Source organism: Bombina bombina, chromosome 5 (genome assembly GCF_027579735.1).
Source record: "Bombina bombina isolate aBomBom1 chromosome 5, aBomBom1.pri, whole genome shotgun sequence".
Taxonomy (NCBI): domain Eukaryota; kingdom Metazoa; phylum Chordata; class Amphibia; order Anura; family Bombinatoridae; genus Bombina; species Bombina bombina.
In genome coordinates this window covers 776,384,861-776,407,895 of record NC_069503.1, presented here as the reverse complement: position 1 = coordinate 776,407,895, position 23,035 = coordinate 776,384,861, and the positions used below count along the sequence as shown (strand labels likewise).

The 23,035-nt window shown below is 39.3% G+C and overlaps 1 protein-coding gene across 1 annotated transcript in view; it reads right to left on the bottom strand.

The window, feature by feature from the left end:
• Nucleotides 1–19,662, bottom strand: part of FBXO15 (F-box protein 15) — a 644,716-nt gene extending 625,054 nt beyond the window's left edge. The window contains exon 1 of the mRNA XM_053714867.1: nucleotides 19,432–19,662. Coding sequence (XP_053570842.1) covers nucleotides 19,432–19,646 — 215 coding nt within the window. The 5' untranslated portion in view covers nucleotides 19,647–19,662. The remainder of the gene's footprint in view (nucleotides 1–19,431) is intronic.
• Between the last annotated feature and the right edge of the window lie 3,373 nt (nucleotides 19,663–23,035).

The following is a 23,035-nucleotide window of genomic DNA, read 5'->3' as shown; positions in this document are numbered from 1 at the left end:
GACATTTTATGGCGCTAACAACATCCGGAAATGACACACTCGCGTCATTGCAGACGCAACCTTGTGCATGGAAACTCAGTGTCCACTAAGACGCTGGAAATGATGAATTTGCGTCACCTGACGAACCTTCATGCCAAAAAAATTCTCGCGCCAAAAATGACGCAATAAACATCAGCATTTTGCGACCTCGCGAGCCTAATTTTGCCCGCGAAAATTTTATGAAAAAGCAGTTAAATTTGAAAAACATAATTTATGCTTACCTGATAAATTTATTTCTCTTGTGATGTATCGAGTCCACGGATTCATCCTTACTTGTGGGATATTCTCCTCTCCTACAGGAAGTGGCAAAGAGAGCACCCACAGCAGAGCTGCCTATATAGCTCCCCCCTTAGCTCCACCCCCCAGTCATTCGACCGAAGGCTAGGAAGAAAAAGGAGAAACCATAGGGTGCAGTGGTGACTGAAAGATTATGTAAGAACTTACCTGATAAATTCATTTCTTTCATATTAGCAAGAGTCCATGAGCTAGTGACGTATGGGATATACATTCCTACCAGGAGGGGCAAAGTTTCCCAAACCTTAAAATGCCTATAAATACACCCCTCACCACACCCACAATTCAGTTTAACGAATAGCCAAGAAGTGGGGTGATAAGAAAAAAGTGCGAAAGCATATAAAATAAGGAATTGGAATAATTGTGCTTATACAAAAAAATCAAAACCACCACAAAAAAGGGTGGGCCTCATGGACTCTTGCTAATATGAAAGAAATGAATTTATCAGGTAAGTTCTTACATAAATTATGTTTTCTTTCATGTAATTAGCAAGAGTCCATGAGCTAGTGACGTATGGGATAATGATTACCCAAGATGTGGATCTTTCCACGCAAGAGTCACTAGAGAGGGAGGGATAAAATAAAGACAGCCAATTCCTGCTGAAAATAATCCACACCCAGAATAAAATGTTAATGAAAAAACATAAGCAGAAGATTCAAACTGAATCCACTGCCTGAAATACGTTTCTACCAAAAACTGCTTCAGAAGAAGAAAACACATCAAAATGGTAGAATTTAGTAAAAGTATGCAAAGAGGACCAAGTTGCTGCTTTGCAAATCTGATCAACCGAAGCTTCATTCCTAAAGCCCAGGAAGTAGAAACTGACCTAGTAGAATGAGCTGTAATCCTTTGAGGCGGAGTGTTACCCGACTCAACATAGGCATGATGAAATAAAGATTTCAACCAAGATGCCAAAGAAATGGCAGAAGCTTTCTGGCCTTTTCTAGAACCGGAAAAGATGACAAATAGACTAGAAGTCTTTCGGAAAGACTTAGTAGCTTCAACATAATATTACAAAGCTCTAACAGCATCCAAAGAAAGCAATGATTTCTCCTTAGAATTCATAGGATTAGGACATAATGAAGGAACCACAATTTCTCTACTAATGTTGTTAGAATTCACAACCTTAGGTAAAAAAATTCAAAAGAAGTTCGCAGCACCGCCTTATCCTGATGCAAAATCAGAAAAGGAGACTCACAAAAAAGAGTAGATAATTCAGAGACTCTTCTGGCAGAAGAGATGGCCAAAGAAACAAAACTTTCCAAGAAAGTAATATAACGACCAAAGAATGCATGGGTTCAAAAGGAGGAGCTTGAAGAGCCCCCAGAACCAAATTCAAACTCCAAGGAGGAGAAATTGACTTAATGACAGGTTTTATACGAACCAAAGGTTTTACAAAACAATGAATATCAGGAAGATTAGCAATCCTTCTGTGAAAAAGAACAGAAAGAGCAGAGATTTGTCTTTCAAGGAACTTGCGGACAAACCTTTATCTAAACCATCCTGAAGAAACTGTAAAATTCTCGGTATTCAAAAAGAATGCCAAGAAAAAAGATGAGAAAGACACTAAGAAATATAAGTCTTCCAGACTCTATAATATATCTCTCTAGATACAGATTTACGAGCCTGTCACATAGTATCAATCACAGAGTCAGAGAAACCTCTTTGACCAAGAATCAAGCGTTCAAACTCCATACCTTAAAATTAAGGTAATGAGATCCTGATGGAAAAAAGAACCTTGAGACAGAAAGACTGGTCTTAACGGAAGAGTCTACAGCTGGCAAGAGGCCATCCGGACAAGATCCGCATACCAAAACCTGTGAGACCATGCTGGAGCTACCAGCAGGACTAACGAGCATTCCTTTAGAATATTGAAAAATACCCTTGGAAGAAGAACTAGAGGCGGAAAGATATAGGCAGGATGACACTTGTAAGGAAGAGATAATGCATCCACTGCCTCCGCCCGAGGATCCCGGGATCCGGACAGATACCAGGGAAGTTTCTTGTTTAGATGAGAAGCCATCAGATCTATTTCTGGGAGTTCCCACATTCGAACAATCTGAGGAAATACCTCTAGGTGAAGAGACCATTCGCCCAGGTGCAACTTTGGCGACTGAGATAATCCGCTTTCCAATTGTCCATACCTGGGATATGAACCGCAGAGATTAGACAGGAGCTGGATTCCGCCCAAACCAAAATTCGAGATACTTCTTTCATAGCCAGAGGACTGTGAGTCCCTCCTTGATGATTGATGTATGCCACAGTTGTGACATTGTCTATCTGAAAACAAATGAACAACTCTCTCTTCAGAAGAGACCAAGACTGAAGAGCTCTGAAAATTGCACGGAGTTCCAAAATATTGATCGGAAATCTCACCTCCTGAGATTCCCAAACCCCTTGTGCTGTCAGATACCCCCACACAGCTCCCCAACCTGTAAGACTTGCATCTGTTGAGATCATAGTCCAGGTCGGAAGAACAAAGAAGCCCCCTGAACTAAACGATGGTGATCTGTCCACCATGTCAGAGAGTGTCGTATAATCGGTTTAAAGATATTAATTGAGATATCTTTGAATAATCCCTATACCATTGGTTCAGCATACAGAGCTGAAGAGGTCGCATGTGAAAACGAGCAAAGGAGATCGCATCTGATGCGGCAGTCCTAAGACCTAAAATTTCCATGCATAAGGCTACCAAAGGGAATGATTGTGACTGAAGGTTTTGACAAGCTGATATCAATGTTAAACTTCTCTTGTCTGACAAGGACAGAGTCATAGACACTGAATCTATCTAGAAACCTAAAAAGGTTACCCTTGTCTGAGGAATCAATGAACTGATTGGTAAATTGATCCTTCAACCATGAACTTGAAGAAACAACACAAGTCGATTCGTATGAGATTCTTCGAAAATGAGAAGACTGAGCAAGTACCAAGATATCGTCCAAATAAGGAAATACCAAAACCCTGTTCTCTGATTACAGAAAGAAGGGCACCGAGAACCTTTGAAAAAAATTCTTGGAACTGAGGCTAGGCCAAACGGTAGAGCCACAAAACTGGTAATGCTTGTCTAAAAAGAGAATCTCAGACACTAAAAGTGATCTGGATGAATCGGAATATGCAGATACACATCCTGTGAATCTATTGTAGACATATAATGCCCTTGCTAAACAAAAGGCAGGAAAGTCCTACAGTAACCATCTTAAATGTTGGTATCCTTACATAACGATTCAATATTGATAGATCCGGAACTGGTCTGAAGGAATTGACCTTCTTTGGTACAATGAAGAGATAAAATAAAACCCCAGCCCCTGTTCCAGAACTGGAACTGGCATAATTACTCCAGCCAACTCTAGATCTGAAACACATTTCAGAAATGCTGAGCCTTTGCTGTGTTAACTGGGACACGGGAAAGAAAAAAATCTCTTAGCAGGAGGCCTTAACTTGAAGCCAATTCTGTACCTTTCTAAAACAATGTTCTGAAACCAGAGATTGAGAACGGAATTGATCCAAATTTCTTTGAAGAAAACATAATCTGCCCCATACCAGCTGAGCTGGAATAAGGGCCGCACCTACATGGGTACTTAGGAGCTGGCTATAGGTTTCTATAAGGCTTGGATATATTCCAAACTGGAAATAGTTTCCAAACTGATACCGCTCCTAACAGTTGAGATAATAATTTATTACCCTGGAAAGAAAGGGAAAGCAAAGTTGACTTAGAAGACATATCAGCATTCCAAGTTTAATCCATAAAGCTTTTCTAGCTAAAAATAGCTAGAGACATATACCTGACATCAACTCTAATGACATCAAAAGATGGTATCACCAATAAAATTATTAGCATGTTATAGAATAATAATAATGCTATAAAATTATGATCTGTGACTTGTTGTGCTAAAGCTTCTTAACCAAAAAGTTGAAGCTGCAGCAACATCTACTAAAAATATAGCAGGTCTAAGAAGATTACCTGAACATAAGTAAGCTTTTCTTAGAAAGGATTCAATTTTCCTATCTAAAGGATCCTTAAATGAAGTACTATCTGCCGTAGGAATAGTAGTACATTTAGCAGGAGTAGAGACAACCCCATAACCTTAGCGATTTTGTCCCAAAAAACTCTAATCTGTCAGATGGCACAGGATATAATTGCTTAAACGTTTAGAAGGAGTAAAAGAATTACCCAAATTATTCCATTCCCTGGAAATTACTTCAGAAATAGCATCAGGGAGATTAAACACTTCTGGAATAACTACAGGAGATTTAAAAACCTTATTTAAACGTTTAGATTTAGTATCAAGAGGACCAGAATCCTCTATTTCTAATGCAATTAATACTTCTTAAAATAAAGAACGAATAAATTCCATCTTGAACAAATACAAAGATTTATCAGCATCAACCTCTGAGACAGAAACCTCTGAACCAGAAGAACCATTATCAGTATCAGAATGATGATGTTCATTTAAAAATTCATCTGAAAAAAGAGAAGTTTTAAAAGATTTTTATGTAAACTAGAAGGAGAAATAACAGACATAGCCTTCTTAATGGATTTAAAAAATAAAATCTCTTATGTTATCAGGAACACTCTGAAAATTAGATGTTGACGGAACAGCAACAGGTAATGTAACAGTACTAAAGGAAATTTTATCTGCATTAATAAGTTTGTCATGACATGCAATACAAACAACAGCTGGAGAAACAGATACCAAAAATTTATAGCAGATACACTTAGCTTGGTAGCTCCAGCACCGGGCAGTAATTTTCCTGAAGTATCTTCTGACTCAGTTGCAACGTGGAACATCTTGCAATATGTAAAAGAAAAAACAACATATAAAGCAAAATTGATCAAATTCCTTAAATGACAGTTTCAGGAATGGGAAAAAAATGCCAGTGAACAAGCTTCTAGCAACCAGAAGCAATAAATAATGAGACTTAAATAATGTGGAGACAAAAGCGACGCCCATATTTTTTTAGCGCCAAATAAGACGCCCACATTATTTGGCGCCTAAATGCTTTTGGCGCCAAAAAAGACGCCACATCCGGAACGCCGACATTTTTGGCGCAAAAGAACGTCAAAGAAATGACGCAACTTCCGGCGACACGTATGACGCCGGAAACAGAAAAGATTTTTTGCGCCAAAAAAGTCCGCGCCAAGAATGACGCAATAAAATGAAGCATTTTCAGCCCCCGCGAGCCTAACAGCCCACAGGGGAAAAGTCAAATTTTTTAAGGTAAGAAAAAATGATTGGTTCAAATGCATTATCCCAAATATGAAACTGACTGTCTGAAAAAAAAGGAATGTTGAACATCCTGAGTCAAGGCAAATAAATGTTTGAATACATATATTAAGAACTTTATAAAAAAGTGCCCAACCATAGCTTAGAGTGTCACAGAAAATAAGACTTACTTACCCCAGGACACTCATCTACATGTTTGTAGAAAGCCAAACCAGTACTGAAACGAAAATCAGCAGAGGTAATGGTATATATATAAGAGTATATCGTCGATCTGAAAAGGGAGGTAAGAGATGAATCTCCACGACCGATAACAGAGAACCTATGAAATAGACCCCGTAGAAGGAGATCATTGAATTCAAATAGGCAATACTCTCCTCACATCCCTCTGACATTCACTGCACGCTGAGAGGAAAACCGGGCCCCAACTTGCTGCGGAGCGCATATCAACGTAGAATCTAGAACAAACTTACTTCACCACCTCCATAGGAGGCAAAATTTGTAAAACTGAATTGTGGGTGTGGTGAGGGGTGTATTTATAGGCATTTTGAGGTTTGGGAAACTTTGCCCCTCCTGGTAGGAATGTATATCCCATACGTCACTAGCTCATGGACTCTTGCTAATTACATGAAAGAAATAAAAATATATATGCCTGTCTTAAAAAACAGGGTGGGCCGTGGACTCGATACATCACAAGAGAAATAAATTTATCAGGTAAGCATAAATTATGTTTTATCTTGTAAGATGTATCGAGTCCACGGATTCATCCTTACTTGTGGGATACCAATACCAAAGCTTTAGGACACGGATGAAGGGAGGGACAAGACAGGGAGCTTAAACGGAAGGCACCACTGCTTGTAGAACCTTTCTCCCAAAAATAGCCTCTGAAGAAGCAAAAGTATCAAATTTGGAAAAAGTATGAAGCGAAGACCAAGTCGCCGCATTACAAATCTGTTCAACAGAAGCCTCATTTTTAAAAGCCCATGTGGAAGCCACTGCTCTAGTAGAATGAGCAGTAATCCTTTCAGGAGGCTGCCGTCCAGCAGTCTCATAGGCCAAAATGATGATGCTTTTCAGCCAAAAGGAAAGAGGTAGCCGTAGCCCATTGACCTCTCCGTTTACCAGAATAAACAACAAACAAAGAAGATGTTTGACGGAAATCTTTAGTTGCTTGTAAGTAGAATTTTAAAGCACAAACCACATCAAGATTGTGTAACAGACGTTACTTCTTAGATGAAGGATTAGGACACAAAGAAGGAACCACAATCTCTTGATTGATATTCTTATTAGAAACAACCTTAGGAAGAAACCCAGGATTGGTACGTAAAACAACCTTATCTGCATAAAACTTTCCAAGATAGAAGCTTAATATCTATGGAATGCATAGGTTCAAACGGAACCCCTTGAAGAACTTTAAGAACTAAGTTTAGGCTCCATGGCGGAGCAACAGGTTTAAATACAGGCTTGATTCTGACCAAAGCCTGACTAAATGCTTTAACATCTGGGACATCTGCCAGACGTTTGTGAAGTAGAATAGACAAAGCAGATATTTGAGAACTAGCAGATAATCCCTTCTCCAAACCATCTTGGAGAAAAGACAATATTCTAGGAATCCTAATCTTACTCCACGAGTAATCTTTGGATTCACACAAATAAAGATATTTGCGCCAAATCTTATGATAAATCTTCCTGGTGACAGGCTTTCTAGCCTGAATCAGGGTATCAATGACCGATTCAGAGAAACCACGCTTTGATAAAATCATGCATTCAATCTCCAAGCAGTCAGACGCAGAGAAATTAGATTTGGATGCGTGAACGGCCCTTGAATTAGAAGGTCCCGTCTCATTGGCAGAGTCCACGGTGGAACCGAGGACATGTCCACTAGGTCTGCATACCAAGTCCTGCGTGGCCACGCAGGTGCTATCAGAATTACCGAAGCTCTCTCCTGCTTGATTCTGGCAACCAGACGTGAGAGGAGAGGAAACGGTGGAAATACATAAGCCAGATTGAAGGACCAAGGCACTGCTAGAGCATCTATCAGTACCGCCTTGGGATCCCAGGACCTGGACCCGTAACTAGGAAGTTTGGCATTCTGACGAGAAGCCTGCGGAAGCACATTCCCTGAGACAGGTGGTCCTGAGACAACCACCAGAGAAGAGAATCTCTGGTCTCCTGGTCCAGATGCAGTTGAGGAGATAAATCTGCATAATCCCCATTCCACTGTTTGAGCATGCATAGTTGCAGTGGTCTGAGGTGTAGACGGGCAAAAGGAACTATGTCCATTGCCGCTACCATGAGTCCGATTACCTCCATACACTGAGCCACTGATGGCCGAGGAATGGAATGAAGAGCTCGGCAAGTGGTGAAGAGTTTTTTTTTCATTTCTACCGAGTCTATCAGAGTCCCTAGGAAGGAAACTCTTGTAAGAGGGAAGAGAGAACTCTTTTTTTATGTTCACCTTCCACCCGTGAGATGTCAGAAAAGCCAACACGATGTCTGTGTGAGACTTGGCTAGCTGGAAAGTCGACGCCTGAATTAAGATGTCGTCTAGATAAGGCGCCACTGCTATGCCCCGTGGTTGTAGAACCCCCAGAAGGGACCCTAGCACTTTTGTGAAAATTCTGGGAGCCGTGGCCAACCCGAAAGGAAGGGCCACAAACTGGTAATGCCTGTTTAGAAAGGCGAATCTGAGGAATTGATGATGATCTCTGTGAATAGGGATGTGTAAATACGCATCCTTTAGGTCCACGGTAGTCATATATTGACCCTCCTGGATCAGAGGTAGAATAGTCCGAATAGTCTCCATCTTGAATGATGGAACTTTGAGGAACTTGTTCAGAATTTTGAGTTCCAAGATTGGTCTGAAAGTTCCCTCTTTTTTGGGAACCACAAAAAGGTTTGAATAAGACCCTAGCCCCTGTTCCTCCTTTGGGACTGGGCGAATCACCCCCATGGTATGTAGGTCTTCTACACAGCGTAAGAACGCCTCTCTCTTTGTCTGGTTTACAGAAAATCGAGAAATGTGAAATCTCCCCCTTGGAAGGGAGCCCTTGAATTCCAGAAGATATCCATGGGACACAATTTCTAAAGCCCAGGGATCCTGAACATCTCTAGCCCAAGCCTGAGGGAAGAGAGAGAGTCTGCCCCCTACTAGATCCGGTCCCGGATTGGGGGCTACCCCTTCATGCTGTCTTAGAGGCAGCTAGAGGCTTCTTGGCCTGTTTACCCTTGTTCCAAGCCTGGTTTGGTCTCCAGACTGACTTGGATTGGGCAAAATTCCCCTCTTGCTTTGTAGCAGAGGAAGCTGAAGCGAGACCACTCTTGAAGTTCCGAAAGGAACGAAAATTATTTTGTTTGGCCCGCATCTTATTTGATCTATCCTGAGGGAGGGCATGACCTTTCCCTCCAGTAATGTCTGAAATAATCTCCTGCAGATCAGGCCCGGATAGGGTCTTACCTTTGAAAGGAATGTTCAAAAGTTTAGATTTAGATGACACATCAGCAGACCAGGACTTAAGCCATAACGCCCTGCGTGCTAAAATGGCAAAACCTGAATTCTTTGCCGCTAATTTAGCCAGTTGAAAAGCGGCATCTGTAAAAAAAGAATTAGCCAACTTAAGGGCCTTAATTCTGTCCATAATTTCCTCTAATGGAGTCTCCATTTGAAGAGCCTCTTCTAGAGCCTCAAACCAGAAAGCAGCTGCAGTAGTTACAGGAACAATGCACGCAATAGGTTGGAGAAGAAAACCTTGATGAACAAAAATTTTCTTCAGGAGACCCTCTAATTTTTTATCCATAGGATCTTTGAAAGCACAACTGTCCTCGATAGGTATAGTTGTACGCTTAGACAGAGTAGAAATAGCTCCCTCCACCTTAGGAACTGTCTGCCATGAGTCCCTTATGGTATCAGATATGGGAAACATTTTCTTAAAAACAGGAGGGGGAGTGAACGGAATACCTGGTCTGTCCCACTCCTTAGCAATAATATTGACAATCCTCTTAGGGACTGGAAAAACATAAGTGTAAACAGGAACCTCTATGTATCTATCCATTTTACACAATTTCTCTGGGACCACTATAGGGTCACAGTCAGCTAGAGTTGCTAATACCTCCCTAAGCAATAAGCAGAGGTGTTCAAGATTAAATTTAAAAGCCGTCATATCAGAATCTGTCTGAGGAAGCGTCTTTCCTGAAACAGAAATTTCTCCCTCAGATAACAAATCCCTCGCCCCTTCAGAGCATTGAGAGGGCATATCAGAAACGGCTACTAAAGCGTGAGACGGCTGAGCATTTTTCCTTAACCCAGAGCTGTCCCGCAGGCAGTTTGGATAAAACCTCAGTGAGGGTTGTATTCATAACTGTGGCCATGTCTTGTAAAGTAAATGAATGTGACGCACTAGAGGTACTTGGCGTCACGTGTGCGGGCGTTACTGGTTGTGACACTTGGGGAGAGCTAGATGGCGAACCCTCATTTACTTCTGACTGAGAATCATCTATTGCTCTATTTTTAAGTGCTAATATATGTTCTTTATAATTTATAGACATATCAGTACATTTGGGACACATTCTAAGAGGGGGTTCCACAATGGCTTCCAAACATATTAAACAAGGATTTTCCTTGGTGTCAGACATGTTAAACAGGCTAGTAATGTAACAAGCAAGCTTGGAAAACACTGTAATCAAAGTAAATAACACTTAGAAATAAAACAGTACTGTGCCTTTAAGAGAAAAAAAGCTGCACAAGTTCTGCAAAACAGTGTAAAAAAGCAGTAAACTTAACGACATTTTTACAGTAGTATCTTACAGCCTTAGTAACCTTGCACAACTATGCAAATAAACAATTAACCCCTGAATGGCAAAACCGGATTGAAAAAAAACATCAAAACCGGTAAAAAAGACTTTCAGCACCTTGCCACAGCTCTGCTGTGGCGCCTACCTGCCCTTCAGAACGATTTGTGGGGAAAAAACCTCCTTTACAGCCCTCAAACACAGCAGGAACCTCTAGAAAAGCAGTTGGATGACTCTTAAGAAAAAGAAACTGCGCAACTGAGGCGCAAAAATAGGCTCCTCCCACCTCACTCGATGTTTTGAGGACTATTAGAAAAACACCTGAGTGTCTCTTAATTAACCATGTGGGTTAAAAAACCCTAACACAAGCCACAATGACCCCTTCAGTTCCTTCAAAAAACGTTATAATTGCATCATTTACTGAACAAACAAAAATGTTTTTCCTAACAGTGTCACCAGTAACAAATGAGCCCTTCAAGCAAGGTGAAATTCCTATCCAAGTGTCTGAATACAGCTTACCCTTTCCCCATGGGGATATTGCCAGCCTTTCTAGAATAAACACAGTCTTTCTAGAAAAACATAGTCTGAACATACCTTAATGCAGTTTAGCCTGCAAACCGTTCCCCCAACTGAAGTTTTCCTGTACTCTTCAGCAGTGGATCTTAGTTACAAAGTGCTAAGATCATAATCCTCCTTGCAGAAATCTTCATCTCTTTTTCTGCCAAAGAGTAAATAGTACACACCGGCACCATTTAAAATAACAAACTTTTGCTTGAGAAATAAAAAACTAACATTTTTGTCACCACACTCGCTCTGCACTTCCTAGTTACTTACAGGGCCGGTGCTAGGATTTTTGGCCACACAGGCGAGGATACATTTTGCAGCCCCCCCCCCCCCGATTACATACCATCTCATTGCTAGTTAAAGGGATATGAAACATAATTCAGATAGAGCATGACATTTTAAGAAACTTTCTAATTAACTACTATTATCAATTTCTTAATTCTCTTGGTATCTGTATTTGAAAAGCAGGAATATAAGCTTAGGAGCCAGCCCATTTTTAGTTCAGAACCTAGGTACCGTTTGCTGATTGGTGGCTAGATTCAAATCAAACAGTGGTAGTGCTGCATAGCAAATCCAACAGTGGTAGTGCTATATTGCAAATCAAACAGTGGTAGTGCTGCATAGCAATCAATACAGCACTGTCACTTATCATGCTGTAATAAAACATTGCAGTGTCACCTACTATCCATTGTCCTAATCATAACTCCAGAAGAGGCACTGACCATACTAGGTGCTAAATGCAGTACCTACACCACAGTCACCTTACATCATGGTCAAAGAGCTTATAATTTGATTGTCTTTTACAAATAAATTAGAATACTATATAAAAGAACATTCATTTTTAGGGAGTTATAGGAACAATTGAATATTATAATTAATCTTTGTTAAGAATGTGAGACAGTGGCATGTATTTATCAAGCCGTCAACTTACTTGCATTCAACGGCACCAATACGCTTGCCTAAGATCGCCTAACATCGCTCCAGCGGACCTGAATACGTTCTCCAAAATTATCAAAAAAAGCTGTCAAAAAGCTGCGCACCAAGTACGTTGCGATGAGCAGCGGACTGTTAACTAAAAGTCATCAATCTCGCTGCTATTCGTCTTTTTTACAGCTTTTTTGGTACCCTGTCACTAAACACCCACACTATACTGTTTACCCCCATACCGCCGCTTCCGGACCCCGCCGCAACTCTAATAAATGTATTAACCCTTAACTGCCACAACTAAATACAGAGTTTAACCCCTAAACCGCCGCTCCCGGAGCCCACCGCCACCTACATTATACTTATTAACCCCTAATCTTCCGCCCCCTACACCGCCGCCACCTACATTATATTTATTAACCCCTAATCTGCCCCCCCTACACCGCCGCCACCTATGCGTTCGGAACATCTGTAATGATGTAAGCATCGATCTGTGTCAGACTGAGTCCGGCAGATCGTATGTTACATCACAAAATTCTACTTTTGCCGGTCTGTAGGGTTTGATAACTAAGGGGAATCAGGCTCGCCACAAATACGCTGCGGAATTACAGCGTATTAGCAGTTGACGGCTTGATAAATAGATGCCTGTGAGTGTAAACTACTTAGTTTAATATACTCTATAATCATAATAATTATAAAGTGATTCATAGAAAAAAAATTATAATCTCAGGTAAGATACATGTAGATATGAACTGTGCTAAGCCACTCCCAGCAGTTCTTATTGGTCTTCACTAAATAACAAAATGCAAAATATGTGCTTTTATCTCCAAATGGTTTGAACCAAAAAGCTATCCTCATTCTACAGTATACTATAAATACAGAGATATGTCATAAAGGAACAACAGGCACTTAATAAACAAAACTGTGTTCAGTATACTTTACTAAAATGTATGATACTAGGGACAATATTTATTTATTTATTTTTTTTAAACTCCGTCACAAAATAAAAATTACTGTCTCTCAAACCTTTTCAAATGCTGCAATATAGTTTATTGGAATGTCTCCCAGAAGTTATTGCATGCCATTGTATTACAGGTTGTTTGGATAGAAATACTACCTGTTTTATCACAATTAATACACATAAAATAACCAGTTCCATATTTGTTTGTGCAAACATTAGAATATTGCATTTTAAAATTTGCTTTCATGCATAGGTTAAGCCACTGACAACTTATTTTGATCCAGTGAATATTCTATGAGTATAGTTGTCAGTCACCAAGCCCGCCCGGCTGCTGCTGCCCTCAGACCCCAGCCCCGCCATCCTACCTCACTGCTGTCTCAGGCTGTCTTCACTCAGTACAGGACCCGGTCTGGGTGGGTGTCAGTCTGAGTCACTCACATGGCTCTCCAAGCCCGCCCGGCTGCTGCTGCCCTCAGACCCCAGCCCCGCCATCCTACCTCACTGCTGTCTCAGGCTGTCTTCACTCAGTACAGGACCCGGTCTGGGTGGGTGTCAGTCTGAGTCACTCACATGGCTCTCCAAGCCCGCCCGGCTGCTGCTGCCCTCAGACCCCAGCCCCGCCATCCTACCTCACTGCTGTATCAGGCTGTCTTCACTCCGTACAGGACCCGGTCTGGGTGGGTGTCAGTCTGAGTCACTCACATGGCCCAAGTCATCCCGCACCGGCACTGTATGAATCAGAGACCATACCTGCAAGCCAGGACTTCTGCAAATGCTCTGTAGTGCTGTGTAACAGTGCCGGGATCATGTAAGAGGGAGGAGACTGGAGGTCTGGTGGGTAACAGAATTACAGAGAGCCACGTCTAGGTTAGGGAGCAGGGAGGAGGAGAGTATACCGGCGGTACTGACTAAGTTAGTTTGTATAGTTCGTTCCGTTCCGCCAATGATTTAAAAAAAAATCACTTCTCTCCAATTTTGCGCCCCACTGCTTTGGCGCCCTATGGCGGTTGCCTATATTGCCTATATGCAAGCGCCGGCCCTGGTTACTTAGAGTAGGCAAAGAGAATGACTGGGGGGTGGAGCTAAGGGGGGAGCTATATAGGCATCTCTGCTGTGGGTGCTCTCTTTGCCACTTCCTGTAGGGGAGGAGAATATCCCACAAGTAAGGATGAAGCCGTGGACTCGATACATCTTACAAGAGAAAAAGACTATACCCAAGGGAAGAAAAATATTTTCCTAAATATGTTTTTTCCAAAATATGAAACTGATTCATGGCAAATATAAGTACAATACATATATTTAAATATATACATAAAGTGCCAAACCATAGCTGAGAGTGTCTTAAGTAATGACACTCATCGACATATAGCAGATAGCCAAACCAGTACTGAAACGGTTATCAGTAGAGGTAATGGAATATGAGAGTATACTGTCGATATGAAAAAGAGATGTAGGAGATGAACCTATAAAAAAGATTTCCCGCAAGGAAAACCATAGAATTCAATAGGTGAAACTCTCTTCACATCCCTCTGACATTCACTATACTTTGAGAGGAATCGGCCTTCAAAATGCTGAGAAGCGCATATCAACATAGAAAATCAAGCACAAACTTACTTCACCACCTCCATAGGAGGCAAAGTTTGTAAAACTGAATTGTGGGTGTGTTTGGGGTGTATTTATAGGCATTTTGAGGTTTGGGAAACTATGCCCCTCCTGGTATGATTGTATATCCCATACGTCACTAGCTCAATTGGGTATTTCTAAACTCAGGACAAAATTTAGAAACTATTTAGCATGGATGTTTTTGTTGGTTGTAGATGTGTAACAGATTTTGGGGGTTAAAGTTAGAAAAAGTGTGGTTTTTTTTCCATTTTTTCCTCATATTTTATAATTTTTCTATAGTAAATTATAAGATATGATGGAAATAATGATATCTTTAGAAAGTCCATTTAATGGCGAGAAAAACGGTATATAATATGTGTGGATACAGTAAATGAGTAAGAGGAAATTGACAGCTAAACACAAACACTGCAGAAATGCAAAAATAGCCTTGGTCCCAAACGGTCAACAAATTGAAAAGTGGTCTGGTCACGAAGGGGTTAAGCTTACTAGATTTTTTAAGGGTTAACCACAACAGAAGAGTCAGAGTCATCCAAAGTAGCCAATACCTCCTTTAATAAAACATGAAGGTATTCAAGCTTAAGCCTAAGTTTATTTCTTCCACCTCAGACAAAGGATTTAGACTGTCAGAATCTGAGATTTCACCCTCAGAAGCTACTGAGGTAACGTCCTCCCTAGTGTTATGAGGAAGATCAACCTATCTATTATATGTTTAGTTTTTCTCTTGCATTTTCCTAACACAGGAAAAGCAGATAATGCTGCAGATACCGCAGAAGATATCTGTGCGGCGAAATCTGCAGGCAAATATACTCCACCACGAGGTTGAGAGGAACTGCATGTGACACCATAGAGGCTTGGGACGTTTGAGGAGAAGGCTGCGGCATTGCCTGAACAGCATTATCCTGAGAGACATTAGGCTCATAGGGCAATAATATTCCTTTACATTGTAGCGTTCTAGCTAAACAAGTAAAACAAAATTGCAAAAGGAGAAACAATGTGTGCCTCTAAACATAATAAACACTTATTAAAAACAATATCATCATTATCCATGTCCATAGCTTAAAAAAATCAGACCCCAGGAAAAAAGAAAAACATAAATTTGAATAAAGGACAACTGTCACTTTAAGAGAGTCCTAAAACAAAAAGCTTTATAATGAAACTGAAACTTGAGAACCTCTACACTCAGCAGTGAGGTGCCTACCGCAACTCCAGGACACGCAACTGCACATACGCTGAGACAGACTGCAGATAAAACACAGAGACGCCGATCCGTTCCTTATGTTTTCATTATACGGATCAACATGACCAGCACATCTGGAAATGCGCAGAAAACTAAAAGCGCGCAATCCGAAAAAGAACATAGCAACACCATTACGAATATACACAAAGCAAACCATTGCCGCCAATAAATATCTCCAAGCAGGACCCAGTCCTAAAAATCACGCATAGAAACACAGTGTAAAAAACATGGATAAATACAACCCCTAATCACATAGTGCCTGCATACTGCCTATAGATTTCTATTTAAAGGATTACTAAATCCCATTATGAAAACTGCAGAATTTAAATAATTAATCTTCTAAAGTGCAAAGTCTCCAATACCTAGAAAACAAAAAGCACTTACCTGCAGTCTAGCTGTCCGACAGGAAGACAGCTCACAGGGCGTGAAAGGACACAAACTCCTTACCTGTAGAGAAAAGAAAGAGAGTGACCAACTCTGGCTTTCTATACCTAGGGCAGCAATATGTTAGGAAACAAAGTAAGCAACACCTTACAACTTCCTAACTGCTTAAAAGCCACCACTACTCTGCAGCAGAGATTGACGTGGACTACAGCTAGACCCAAATCCTTGCTTGCAGGGAAAAATATCCAAAAAAGGAATTCATTTCTTCAGACACCAAACTTCACCTCCTCCATTGACAGAGGCAAAGAGAATGATTTGGGATTATGGGTAGGGGAGTAATACTTAACGGCTTTTCTGTGGTGCTCTTTGCCGCCTCCTGCTGGCCAGGAGTGATATTCCCACTAGTAATTGATGACGTTGTGGACTCACCATATCTTAGGAAAGAAATTCAGGTAATTCCAAAGGGTTCACAAACTTTTTTTTGCAATGGAGTCTGGCCAGGGTGGTAAAGTACCCACGGGATAAGATTTGGTAACTGAAAATGCAGAGAAAATTAAAGGGCCATGATACCCACATTTTTTCTTTCGTGATTTAGAAAGAGGATGCATTTTTAAACATCTTTCTAATTTACTTCTATTATCTAATTTGTTTTATTCTCTTGATATTCTTTGCTAAAAAGCATATTTCGATATGCTCAGTAGCTGCTGATTGGTTGCTGCACATAGAAGTCTCATGTGATTGGCTCACCAATGTGTATTGCTTTTTCTTCAAATAAGGATATCTCAAAAATTAAGCAAAATAAATAATAGAAGTAAATTGAAATGTTGTTTAAATTTGTATGTTCTATCTGAATCATGAAAGAAAGATTTTGGGTTTAGTGGCCCTTTAAGATTTGTGGGTGAGATTAAACATTTTGTACCACTCTTCTAAATTAAATAATTAAATATTTTAATAACTTAATATAATCAGATAATCAGTTAGAGTTTGTTATACACATTTAAATTCATCTACTTATGTTCAGAAATAAAGCTTCTATATAAAATGAAATAAAATATACGCTGACATTTGTTTGCAAGACAGCAAAAGAGAGTGGATTAGTATTTTGGCCAGCCAATCATTGTTACATATTTTGCATACTATTAAAATATTCATACGGCTCATTAGTGATGGCGGATGGATGCGCAGTCTGAGTCTTAACGTAACTCATGAGCACAACCACAATTGAAGATGTGGTTGACCTTACTAAGTTCTGGTAATGTACATGCTTAAAATATATATACTTAGCACAGTGCTGGCCTAAAGAGTGATAGTACCAAAAAAACATATTACAACTGTACCAACATCCCATGCACTCTAGAACTCCAATTTGTATAAATCAAATTGCTTTACTTTATCAATAGTTTGATAGCGGAATTCAAAAATACGGTACAAATGTTTTAATTGTTTTTAATTATAATATATAACTAAATTACTTGCTTGAATTTTATATTCCCTTTATTCATTGCTCATTAGTCCAGGAGGAATTGTTAGTGAGAGGCTGAGCGCAATACTTAGCTATAACGCCTCAGTACTGCTTCTCCAAATCACGCAGAGAGCTCTGAATAACAGCAATGCAAAGTTATTTTAATCAAAAATGGCCACTGTAGTTCTACTTGTGACATTGCACGTAGCATTAACGCATGAGCTTTAGCAAGCATTACCTCCCAGCTCCTGCCAGGACTTGAGTCCCACAGGGGTTTTTAATTTTTTTTTGAATATTTACTAAAAGATGGTGAGACGACAAGTGGAAACATTAACAAGAAGGTATTTGATGAAATTATAGTCAGGAAACGATCTTTATTTTTAAGGTAACTTATACCATATATAACATATACCTTTAAGGATAATCACTAAATCTGCCATTGGTTCGTGTATATACCAAAAAGGTAGATCCCGGAAGGGTTTGATAATAGTGGCCACACGAGTGCAGGGGTGCACCACTTGGGGATCTTAGTCAGCACCTCCATATAGGGAGAAATCTGTAAATAGGGTTGCAGCTGTGTATATTTGCTCCCACTATGTCCACAAATTCCTATCTAGGGCGTGATCTCTTCCTGCTCAGTAAGCAAATTATAGATACAATATGACCATTTTCTATAGCTATCCCTTGCTACATTCTTACGTCTAAACCTACTAAGAAAACTGCTTTGTATTAGATCGCTGTAATATTGCTGCTGCACTTGAGGAGATTGTTCCAAAAGTGAAATATGTGCATGTGAGATATCGCTGCTGGCCTATAGTCCCTGGGGACCCAAAATTCCCCTCCTTTTTATTTGATTGCTTGGATGTCAACCTAAAACAAAAGTGAGTATTTTCTTTTGTTCACTTCCCATGTTAGCCAAATCATCTGATTAATTGCTTTCATTTTTCATACATGAACATTTCAACCGATATTAAAAAGTCTAGAAGACTATTTGCAATGAAATGATCTAAGCACATTATCCACATTTCAGTAGCGGAATATAAGACATAATGTATCTCAAATAAAATTAAAGGGACAGTAAAGTCAAAATTAAACTTTCATGATCGAAACAGAACATGAAATTTTAAAACAACTTTCCAATTTACTCCTGTTATATTTGCTTAGTTCATTTGGAATTCTTTGTTAATGAGTAAACCTAGGTGGGCTTATAAGACCTAATGAGCTAGCATGTGTCTTTAGCAATCTATGTCAGCAGTGTTAATAACAATGTTCATAGCAATGTTATGCATAGTTGCAAACACAGCTGCCATAGAGTGCTAAAGACACGTGCAAGTTCCTTATATCCCATGAGCCTACCTAGGTTTAATAATAATAATAATAATAATAATAACAATAACAACTAGCAATTATATAGCGCCTTTCTCCCAGTGGGACTCAAAGCGCTTTTTCAGAGCTCGCTCTCAGAATTAACCAAATCGGCAGCTAAATAGTAATAGTTGTTATTATTACCCAATTTAATGGTACTCATTTTATCGACCTCGGAAGGATGAAGGGCTGAGTCGGCCCTGCCGGGATTTGAACCTGTGACCTTGGATCTTTTAAACAGGCTTTTTTTTGTAGTCAGGGCATTTACCAACTGAGCTACCTCACCGGCTTTACTGGTCAACAAAGGATACCAAGAGAACAGAAGGAAATTTGATAAAATAAGTACTTTGGAAAGTTGTTTAAAATTGCTTCCTCTATCTAGACCATTATAGTTTAATTTTGACTTTAATACAAGAGGCTCGCAGGAGCAAATCATTGAACCTTACATGACATGCACTATTGTGATGATTGACCTTAGTTCAACTGCATAGTTAACAAGTCTCCACGTGATTCTCAATAAGATGTCATTTGTATATTATAAACACATAGAATTATTCAACCAACTTACTTAATAGCCTTTGCAATTTGGGATGTGCCTGGAACCCCACTGCAATTTTCTAAAGACTTTAACACATAATTCAGCCTATTTTGTCTGCCAGTCAATGTATGTCCAATATAAGTCTTCTTCCAATAACCAAGCTGCTTATCTTCCAACGTGGTGTTACTCAAAAGTTCTGTTTCACTGTCCACAGACTTAAATTTCCAACACAAACTCCTTATCATGGTGGAGCAAATCCTGTACCAGATTAAGCTGAAGAAATACAAAATAAGCAAGTTAAAATGCACTGCAAGCACAACAATGTTAAAGGGATATGTAGCCCCCCCGCAAAAAAAAAAAACTATTATCATATTTGCATAGTTCCCATGATAGTCATTGTTGAAGAGATACCTAGGTAGGTGTCTAGAGCACTACATGGCAGGAAATCGTGCTGCCATCTAGTGCTCTTGCAAATTTATAACACTTGCAAAAAACTGCTGCTATATAGTGCTCCAGAAATGGGCAGCCTAAGCTTATGTTCCTGCTTTTTTAACAAAAGATACCAAGAGAACAAATAAAAATGATAATAGAACTACATTAGAAAGTTGTTTAAAATTATATGCCATATCTGAATCATAAAAGATAAAGTTTACGTTTCATGCTTCAATGTAATGGACAATAGAAGAACCCTCAGTATTAATTTCCTTCATACAACCTATCAGAACAAAACGGAAACCAATGTTAAATGCAGTTTAAGTAACAGAATATAATTTTTTCTATTTTAAAGGGACACTGAACCCAAATTTTTTCTTTCACGATTCAGATAGAGCATGCAATTTTAAGCAACTTTCTAATTTACTCCTATTATCAATTTTTCTTTGTTCTCTTGCTATCTTTATTTGAAAAAGAAAGTCCAGAACCTTGGACAGCATTTGTTTATTGGTGGATGAATGTATCCACCAATCAGCAAGAACAACCTAGTTTGTTCACCAAAATGGGCCGGCATTTAAACTTACATTCTTGCTTTTCAAATAAAGATACCAAGAGAATGAAGAACATTTGCAAATAGGAGTTAATTAGAAAGTTGCTTAAAATTGCATGTTCTATCTGAATCACAAAAGAAAAAAATTGGGTTCAGTGTCCCTTTAAATAAACAGTTGAATAAACACACACACAAATTACAAATAAACAATGGCAGTATTATTATTAAAGGGACACTGAACCCAATTGTTTTCTTTTATGATTCAGATAAAGCATGACATTTTAAGCAACTTTCTAATTTACTATTATTAATTTTTCTTCGTTCTCTTGCTATCTTTATTTTAAGAGCAGGAATGTAAATCTTAGCAGTCAGCCCATTTTAGGTTCAGCACCATGGATAGCACTTGCTTATTGGAGGCTTACATTTACCCACCAATAAGCAAGCATATCCAAGTTCTCAACCAAAAATGGTCCGGCTCCTATGCATCACATTCGTGCTTTTTAAATAAAGATAGCAAGAGAAAGAAGAAAATTGATAATAGGAGTAAATTAGAAAGTTGCTTAAAATTGCATCCTTTATCCGAATCATGAAATAAAAAATGTGGGCTTAGTGTCCCTTTAAGTATAAATAAATGTACTAATATATTTACACAGAAACAAAATGTAACCTATAAATATAGTAATATTCTTTGTGCTAGATTTTGCAAATTTGAGTAAATCTATTCTCTTTTTGTTTCATAAGAGAGTCCACAAGACATAACATGTGGAATTACACTCAAGTTCACTAGGAGAAAGCAAAAACACCCCTACATACCTGTACTTTAATCCCTCCTACTCTATGATAAACCCTCAGTCACATTATTGCCTCAAATTAGGTGAATTCTGAAGTGCTTATCTACATGTCGTTCATTGGGGTTCTCTGACTGATCTGAGACCCATTTCTCCCTCAGAGAGCCTATGAAAGACGGAGAACCTTGAGAACCTTGGCAACGTGCTGGCACTGCCTTGGATTGTCCTGTCTACCAGAAGCAGTCGTCTGCAGCTGAAATAAGCACAGTAAATGAAGGTGCTGACAGATAAGTATAATTCACCTCCATAGCCAATTGGCAATTAGCATGGACATGTTCACATGATACACATAGAAAAGGAACAGATACATACACCACAAAAGCTCTCTAACAGTTGTATATACTTTTGGACATTTTTGGATTCCTGCATTAGGGATTCGGATGCCGATTCTGCAGTTCTATTTATTTTAGGAGATAAAGAACCTCAGGGGTTAAGCATTTTGGTGTTTTTCGTGCACCCTTCCTGCTTCCTCTTCACTTTCTCCTTACTACAGTGCGGTAGCCATCTATTCAAGGAGGAAGAAGCTACCAGGGTAGGTGGAGGGGTAAGAAACGCAGGCTGATCGGAGCTTGTTCGAATTTAATTATTTTAACCCCTTAGCTGCTGGACTTGAGTAGTTTTTCCAATCATTTTTCTTCACATTTAAAGTTACAATACACATTTACTTTACCCCTTACTGGTATATCAGTTGTACATTGTGCCATTACTATATTTGTTTAACCCTTCTGGGATAAACTATTGTGTGCCTTTACAATGTTTCTAGGCTCCTATCTGTCTCAGATATTCAACATCTATGCTATGCTTCTATAGTTTATTAAAGGGACATAAACACAAAATTTTCGTTCATGATTTAGATAGAACATAACATTTTAAACAATCTTCTAATTTACTTCTAATATCATATTTTCTTTGTTTTCTTGTTATCCTTTGTTAAAATGCAGAGATGTAAGTTTAAGAATGTGCACGTGTCTGCAGCACTATATGGCAGCAGTTTTGCAACAATGTTTTACATTAGCAGGGGCACTAGATGGCAGCACTACTTCCTGTCATGTAGTGCGTCAGACATGTGCACGCTACCTGCCTAGGTATCTCTTCAACAAATAATAACATGAGAATTAAATAAAGTTGATAATAGAAGTAAATTGGAAACTTTTTTTAAAAATAGTATTCTCTATCTGAATCATGAAACAATAATTTTGGGTTTAATGTCCCTTTAAGAAGCAGCTCAGGTCTCCAGACAATACGTTGACCCTCGTGAAGGGCAATCCACTGATAATGTATCCCCTTCCCAGCTATGTTTACTATGTAAGGATGTGTTGGAGTTACTATTACTATGTAATGAACCGTGTCGCAAATCGGTATCACATATTCAGCGCAAGGACTTACGCAGCGAAAATGGAGACATTTTACTCTATTTTCACCTCGCCACACAAAGCATCGTAACTCCCGTAACTGCCTGAAAATATTAACTAACACCTAACGCATGTGCAATATCTATCTACCTGTCAACCGCTAACCCCCAACCCCCACCGCAATAACTAAAAAAACTATTAACCCCTAATCCGTCATTAACCCACATGGCAATAAATCTAATAAATGTATTAACCCCTAATCCGCCATTCACCCACATCGCAATAAACCTAATAAATCTATTAAACCCTAATCCACCATTCACCCACATTGCAATAAACCTAATAAATCTATTAACCCCTAAACCGCCAAACCCCACAACGCAATTAACCTATTTAAGCTATTAACTTCTAAACCGCCAAAAACCCACAACGCAAATAACTAATTAAATTAC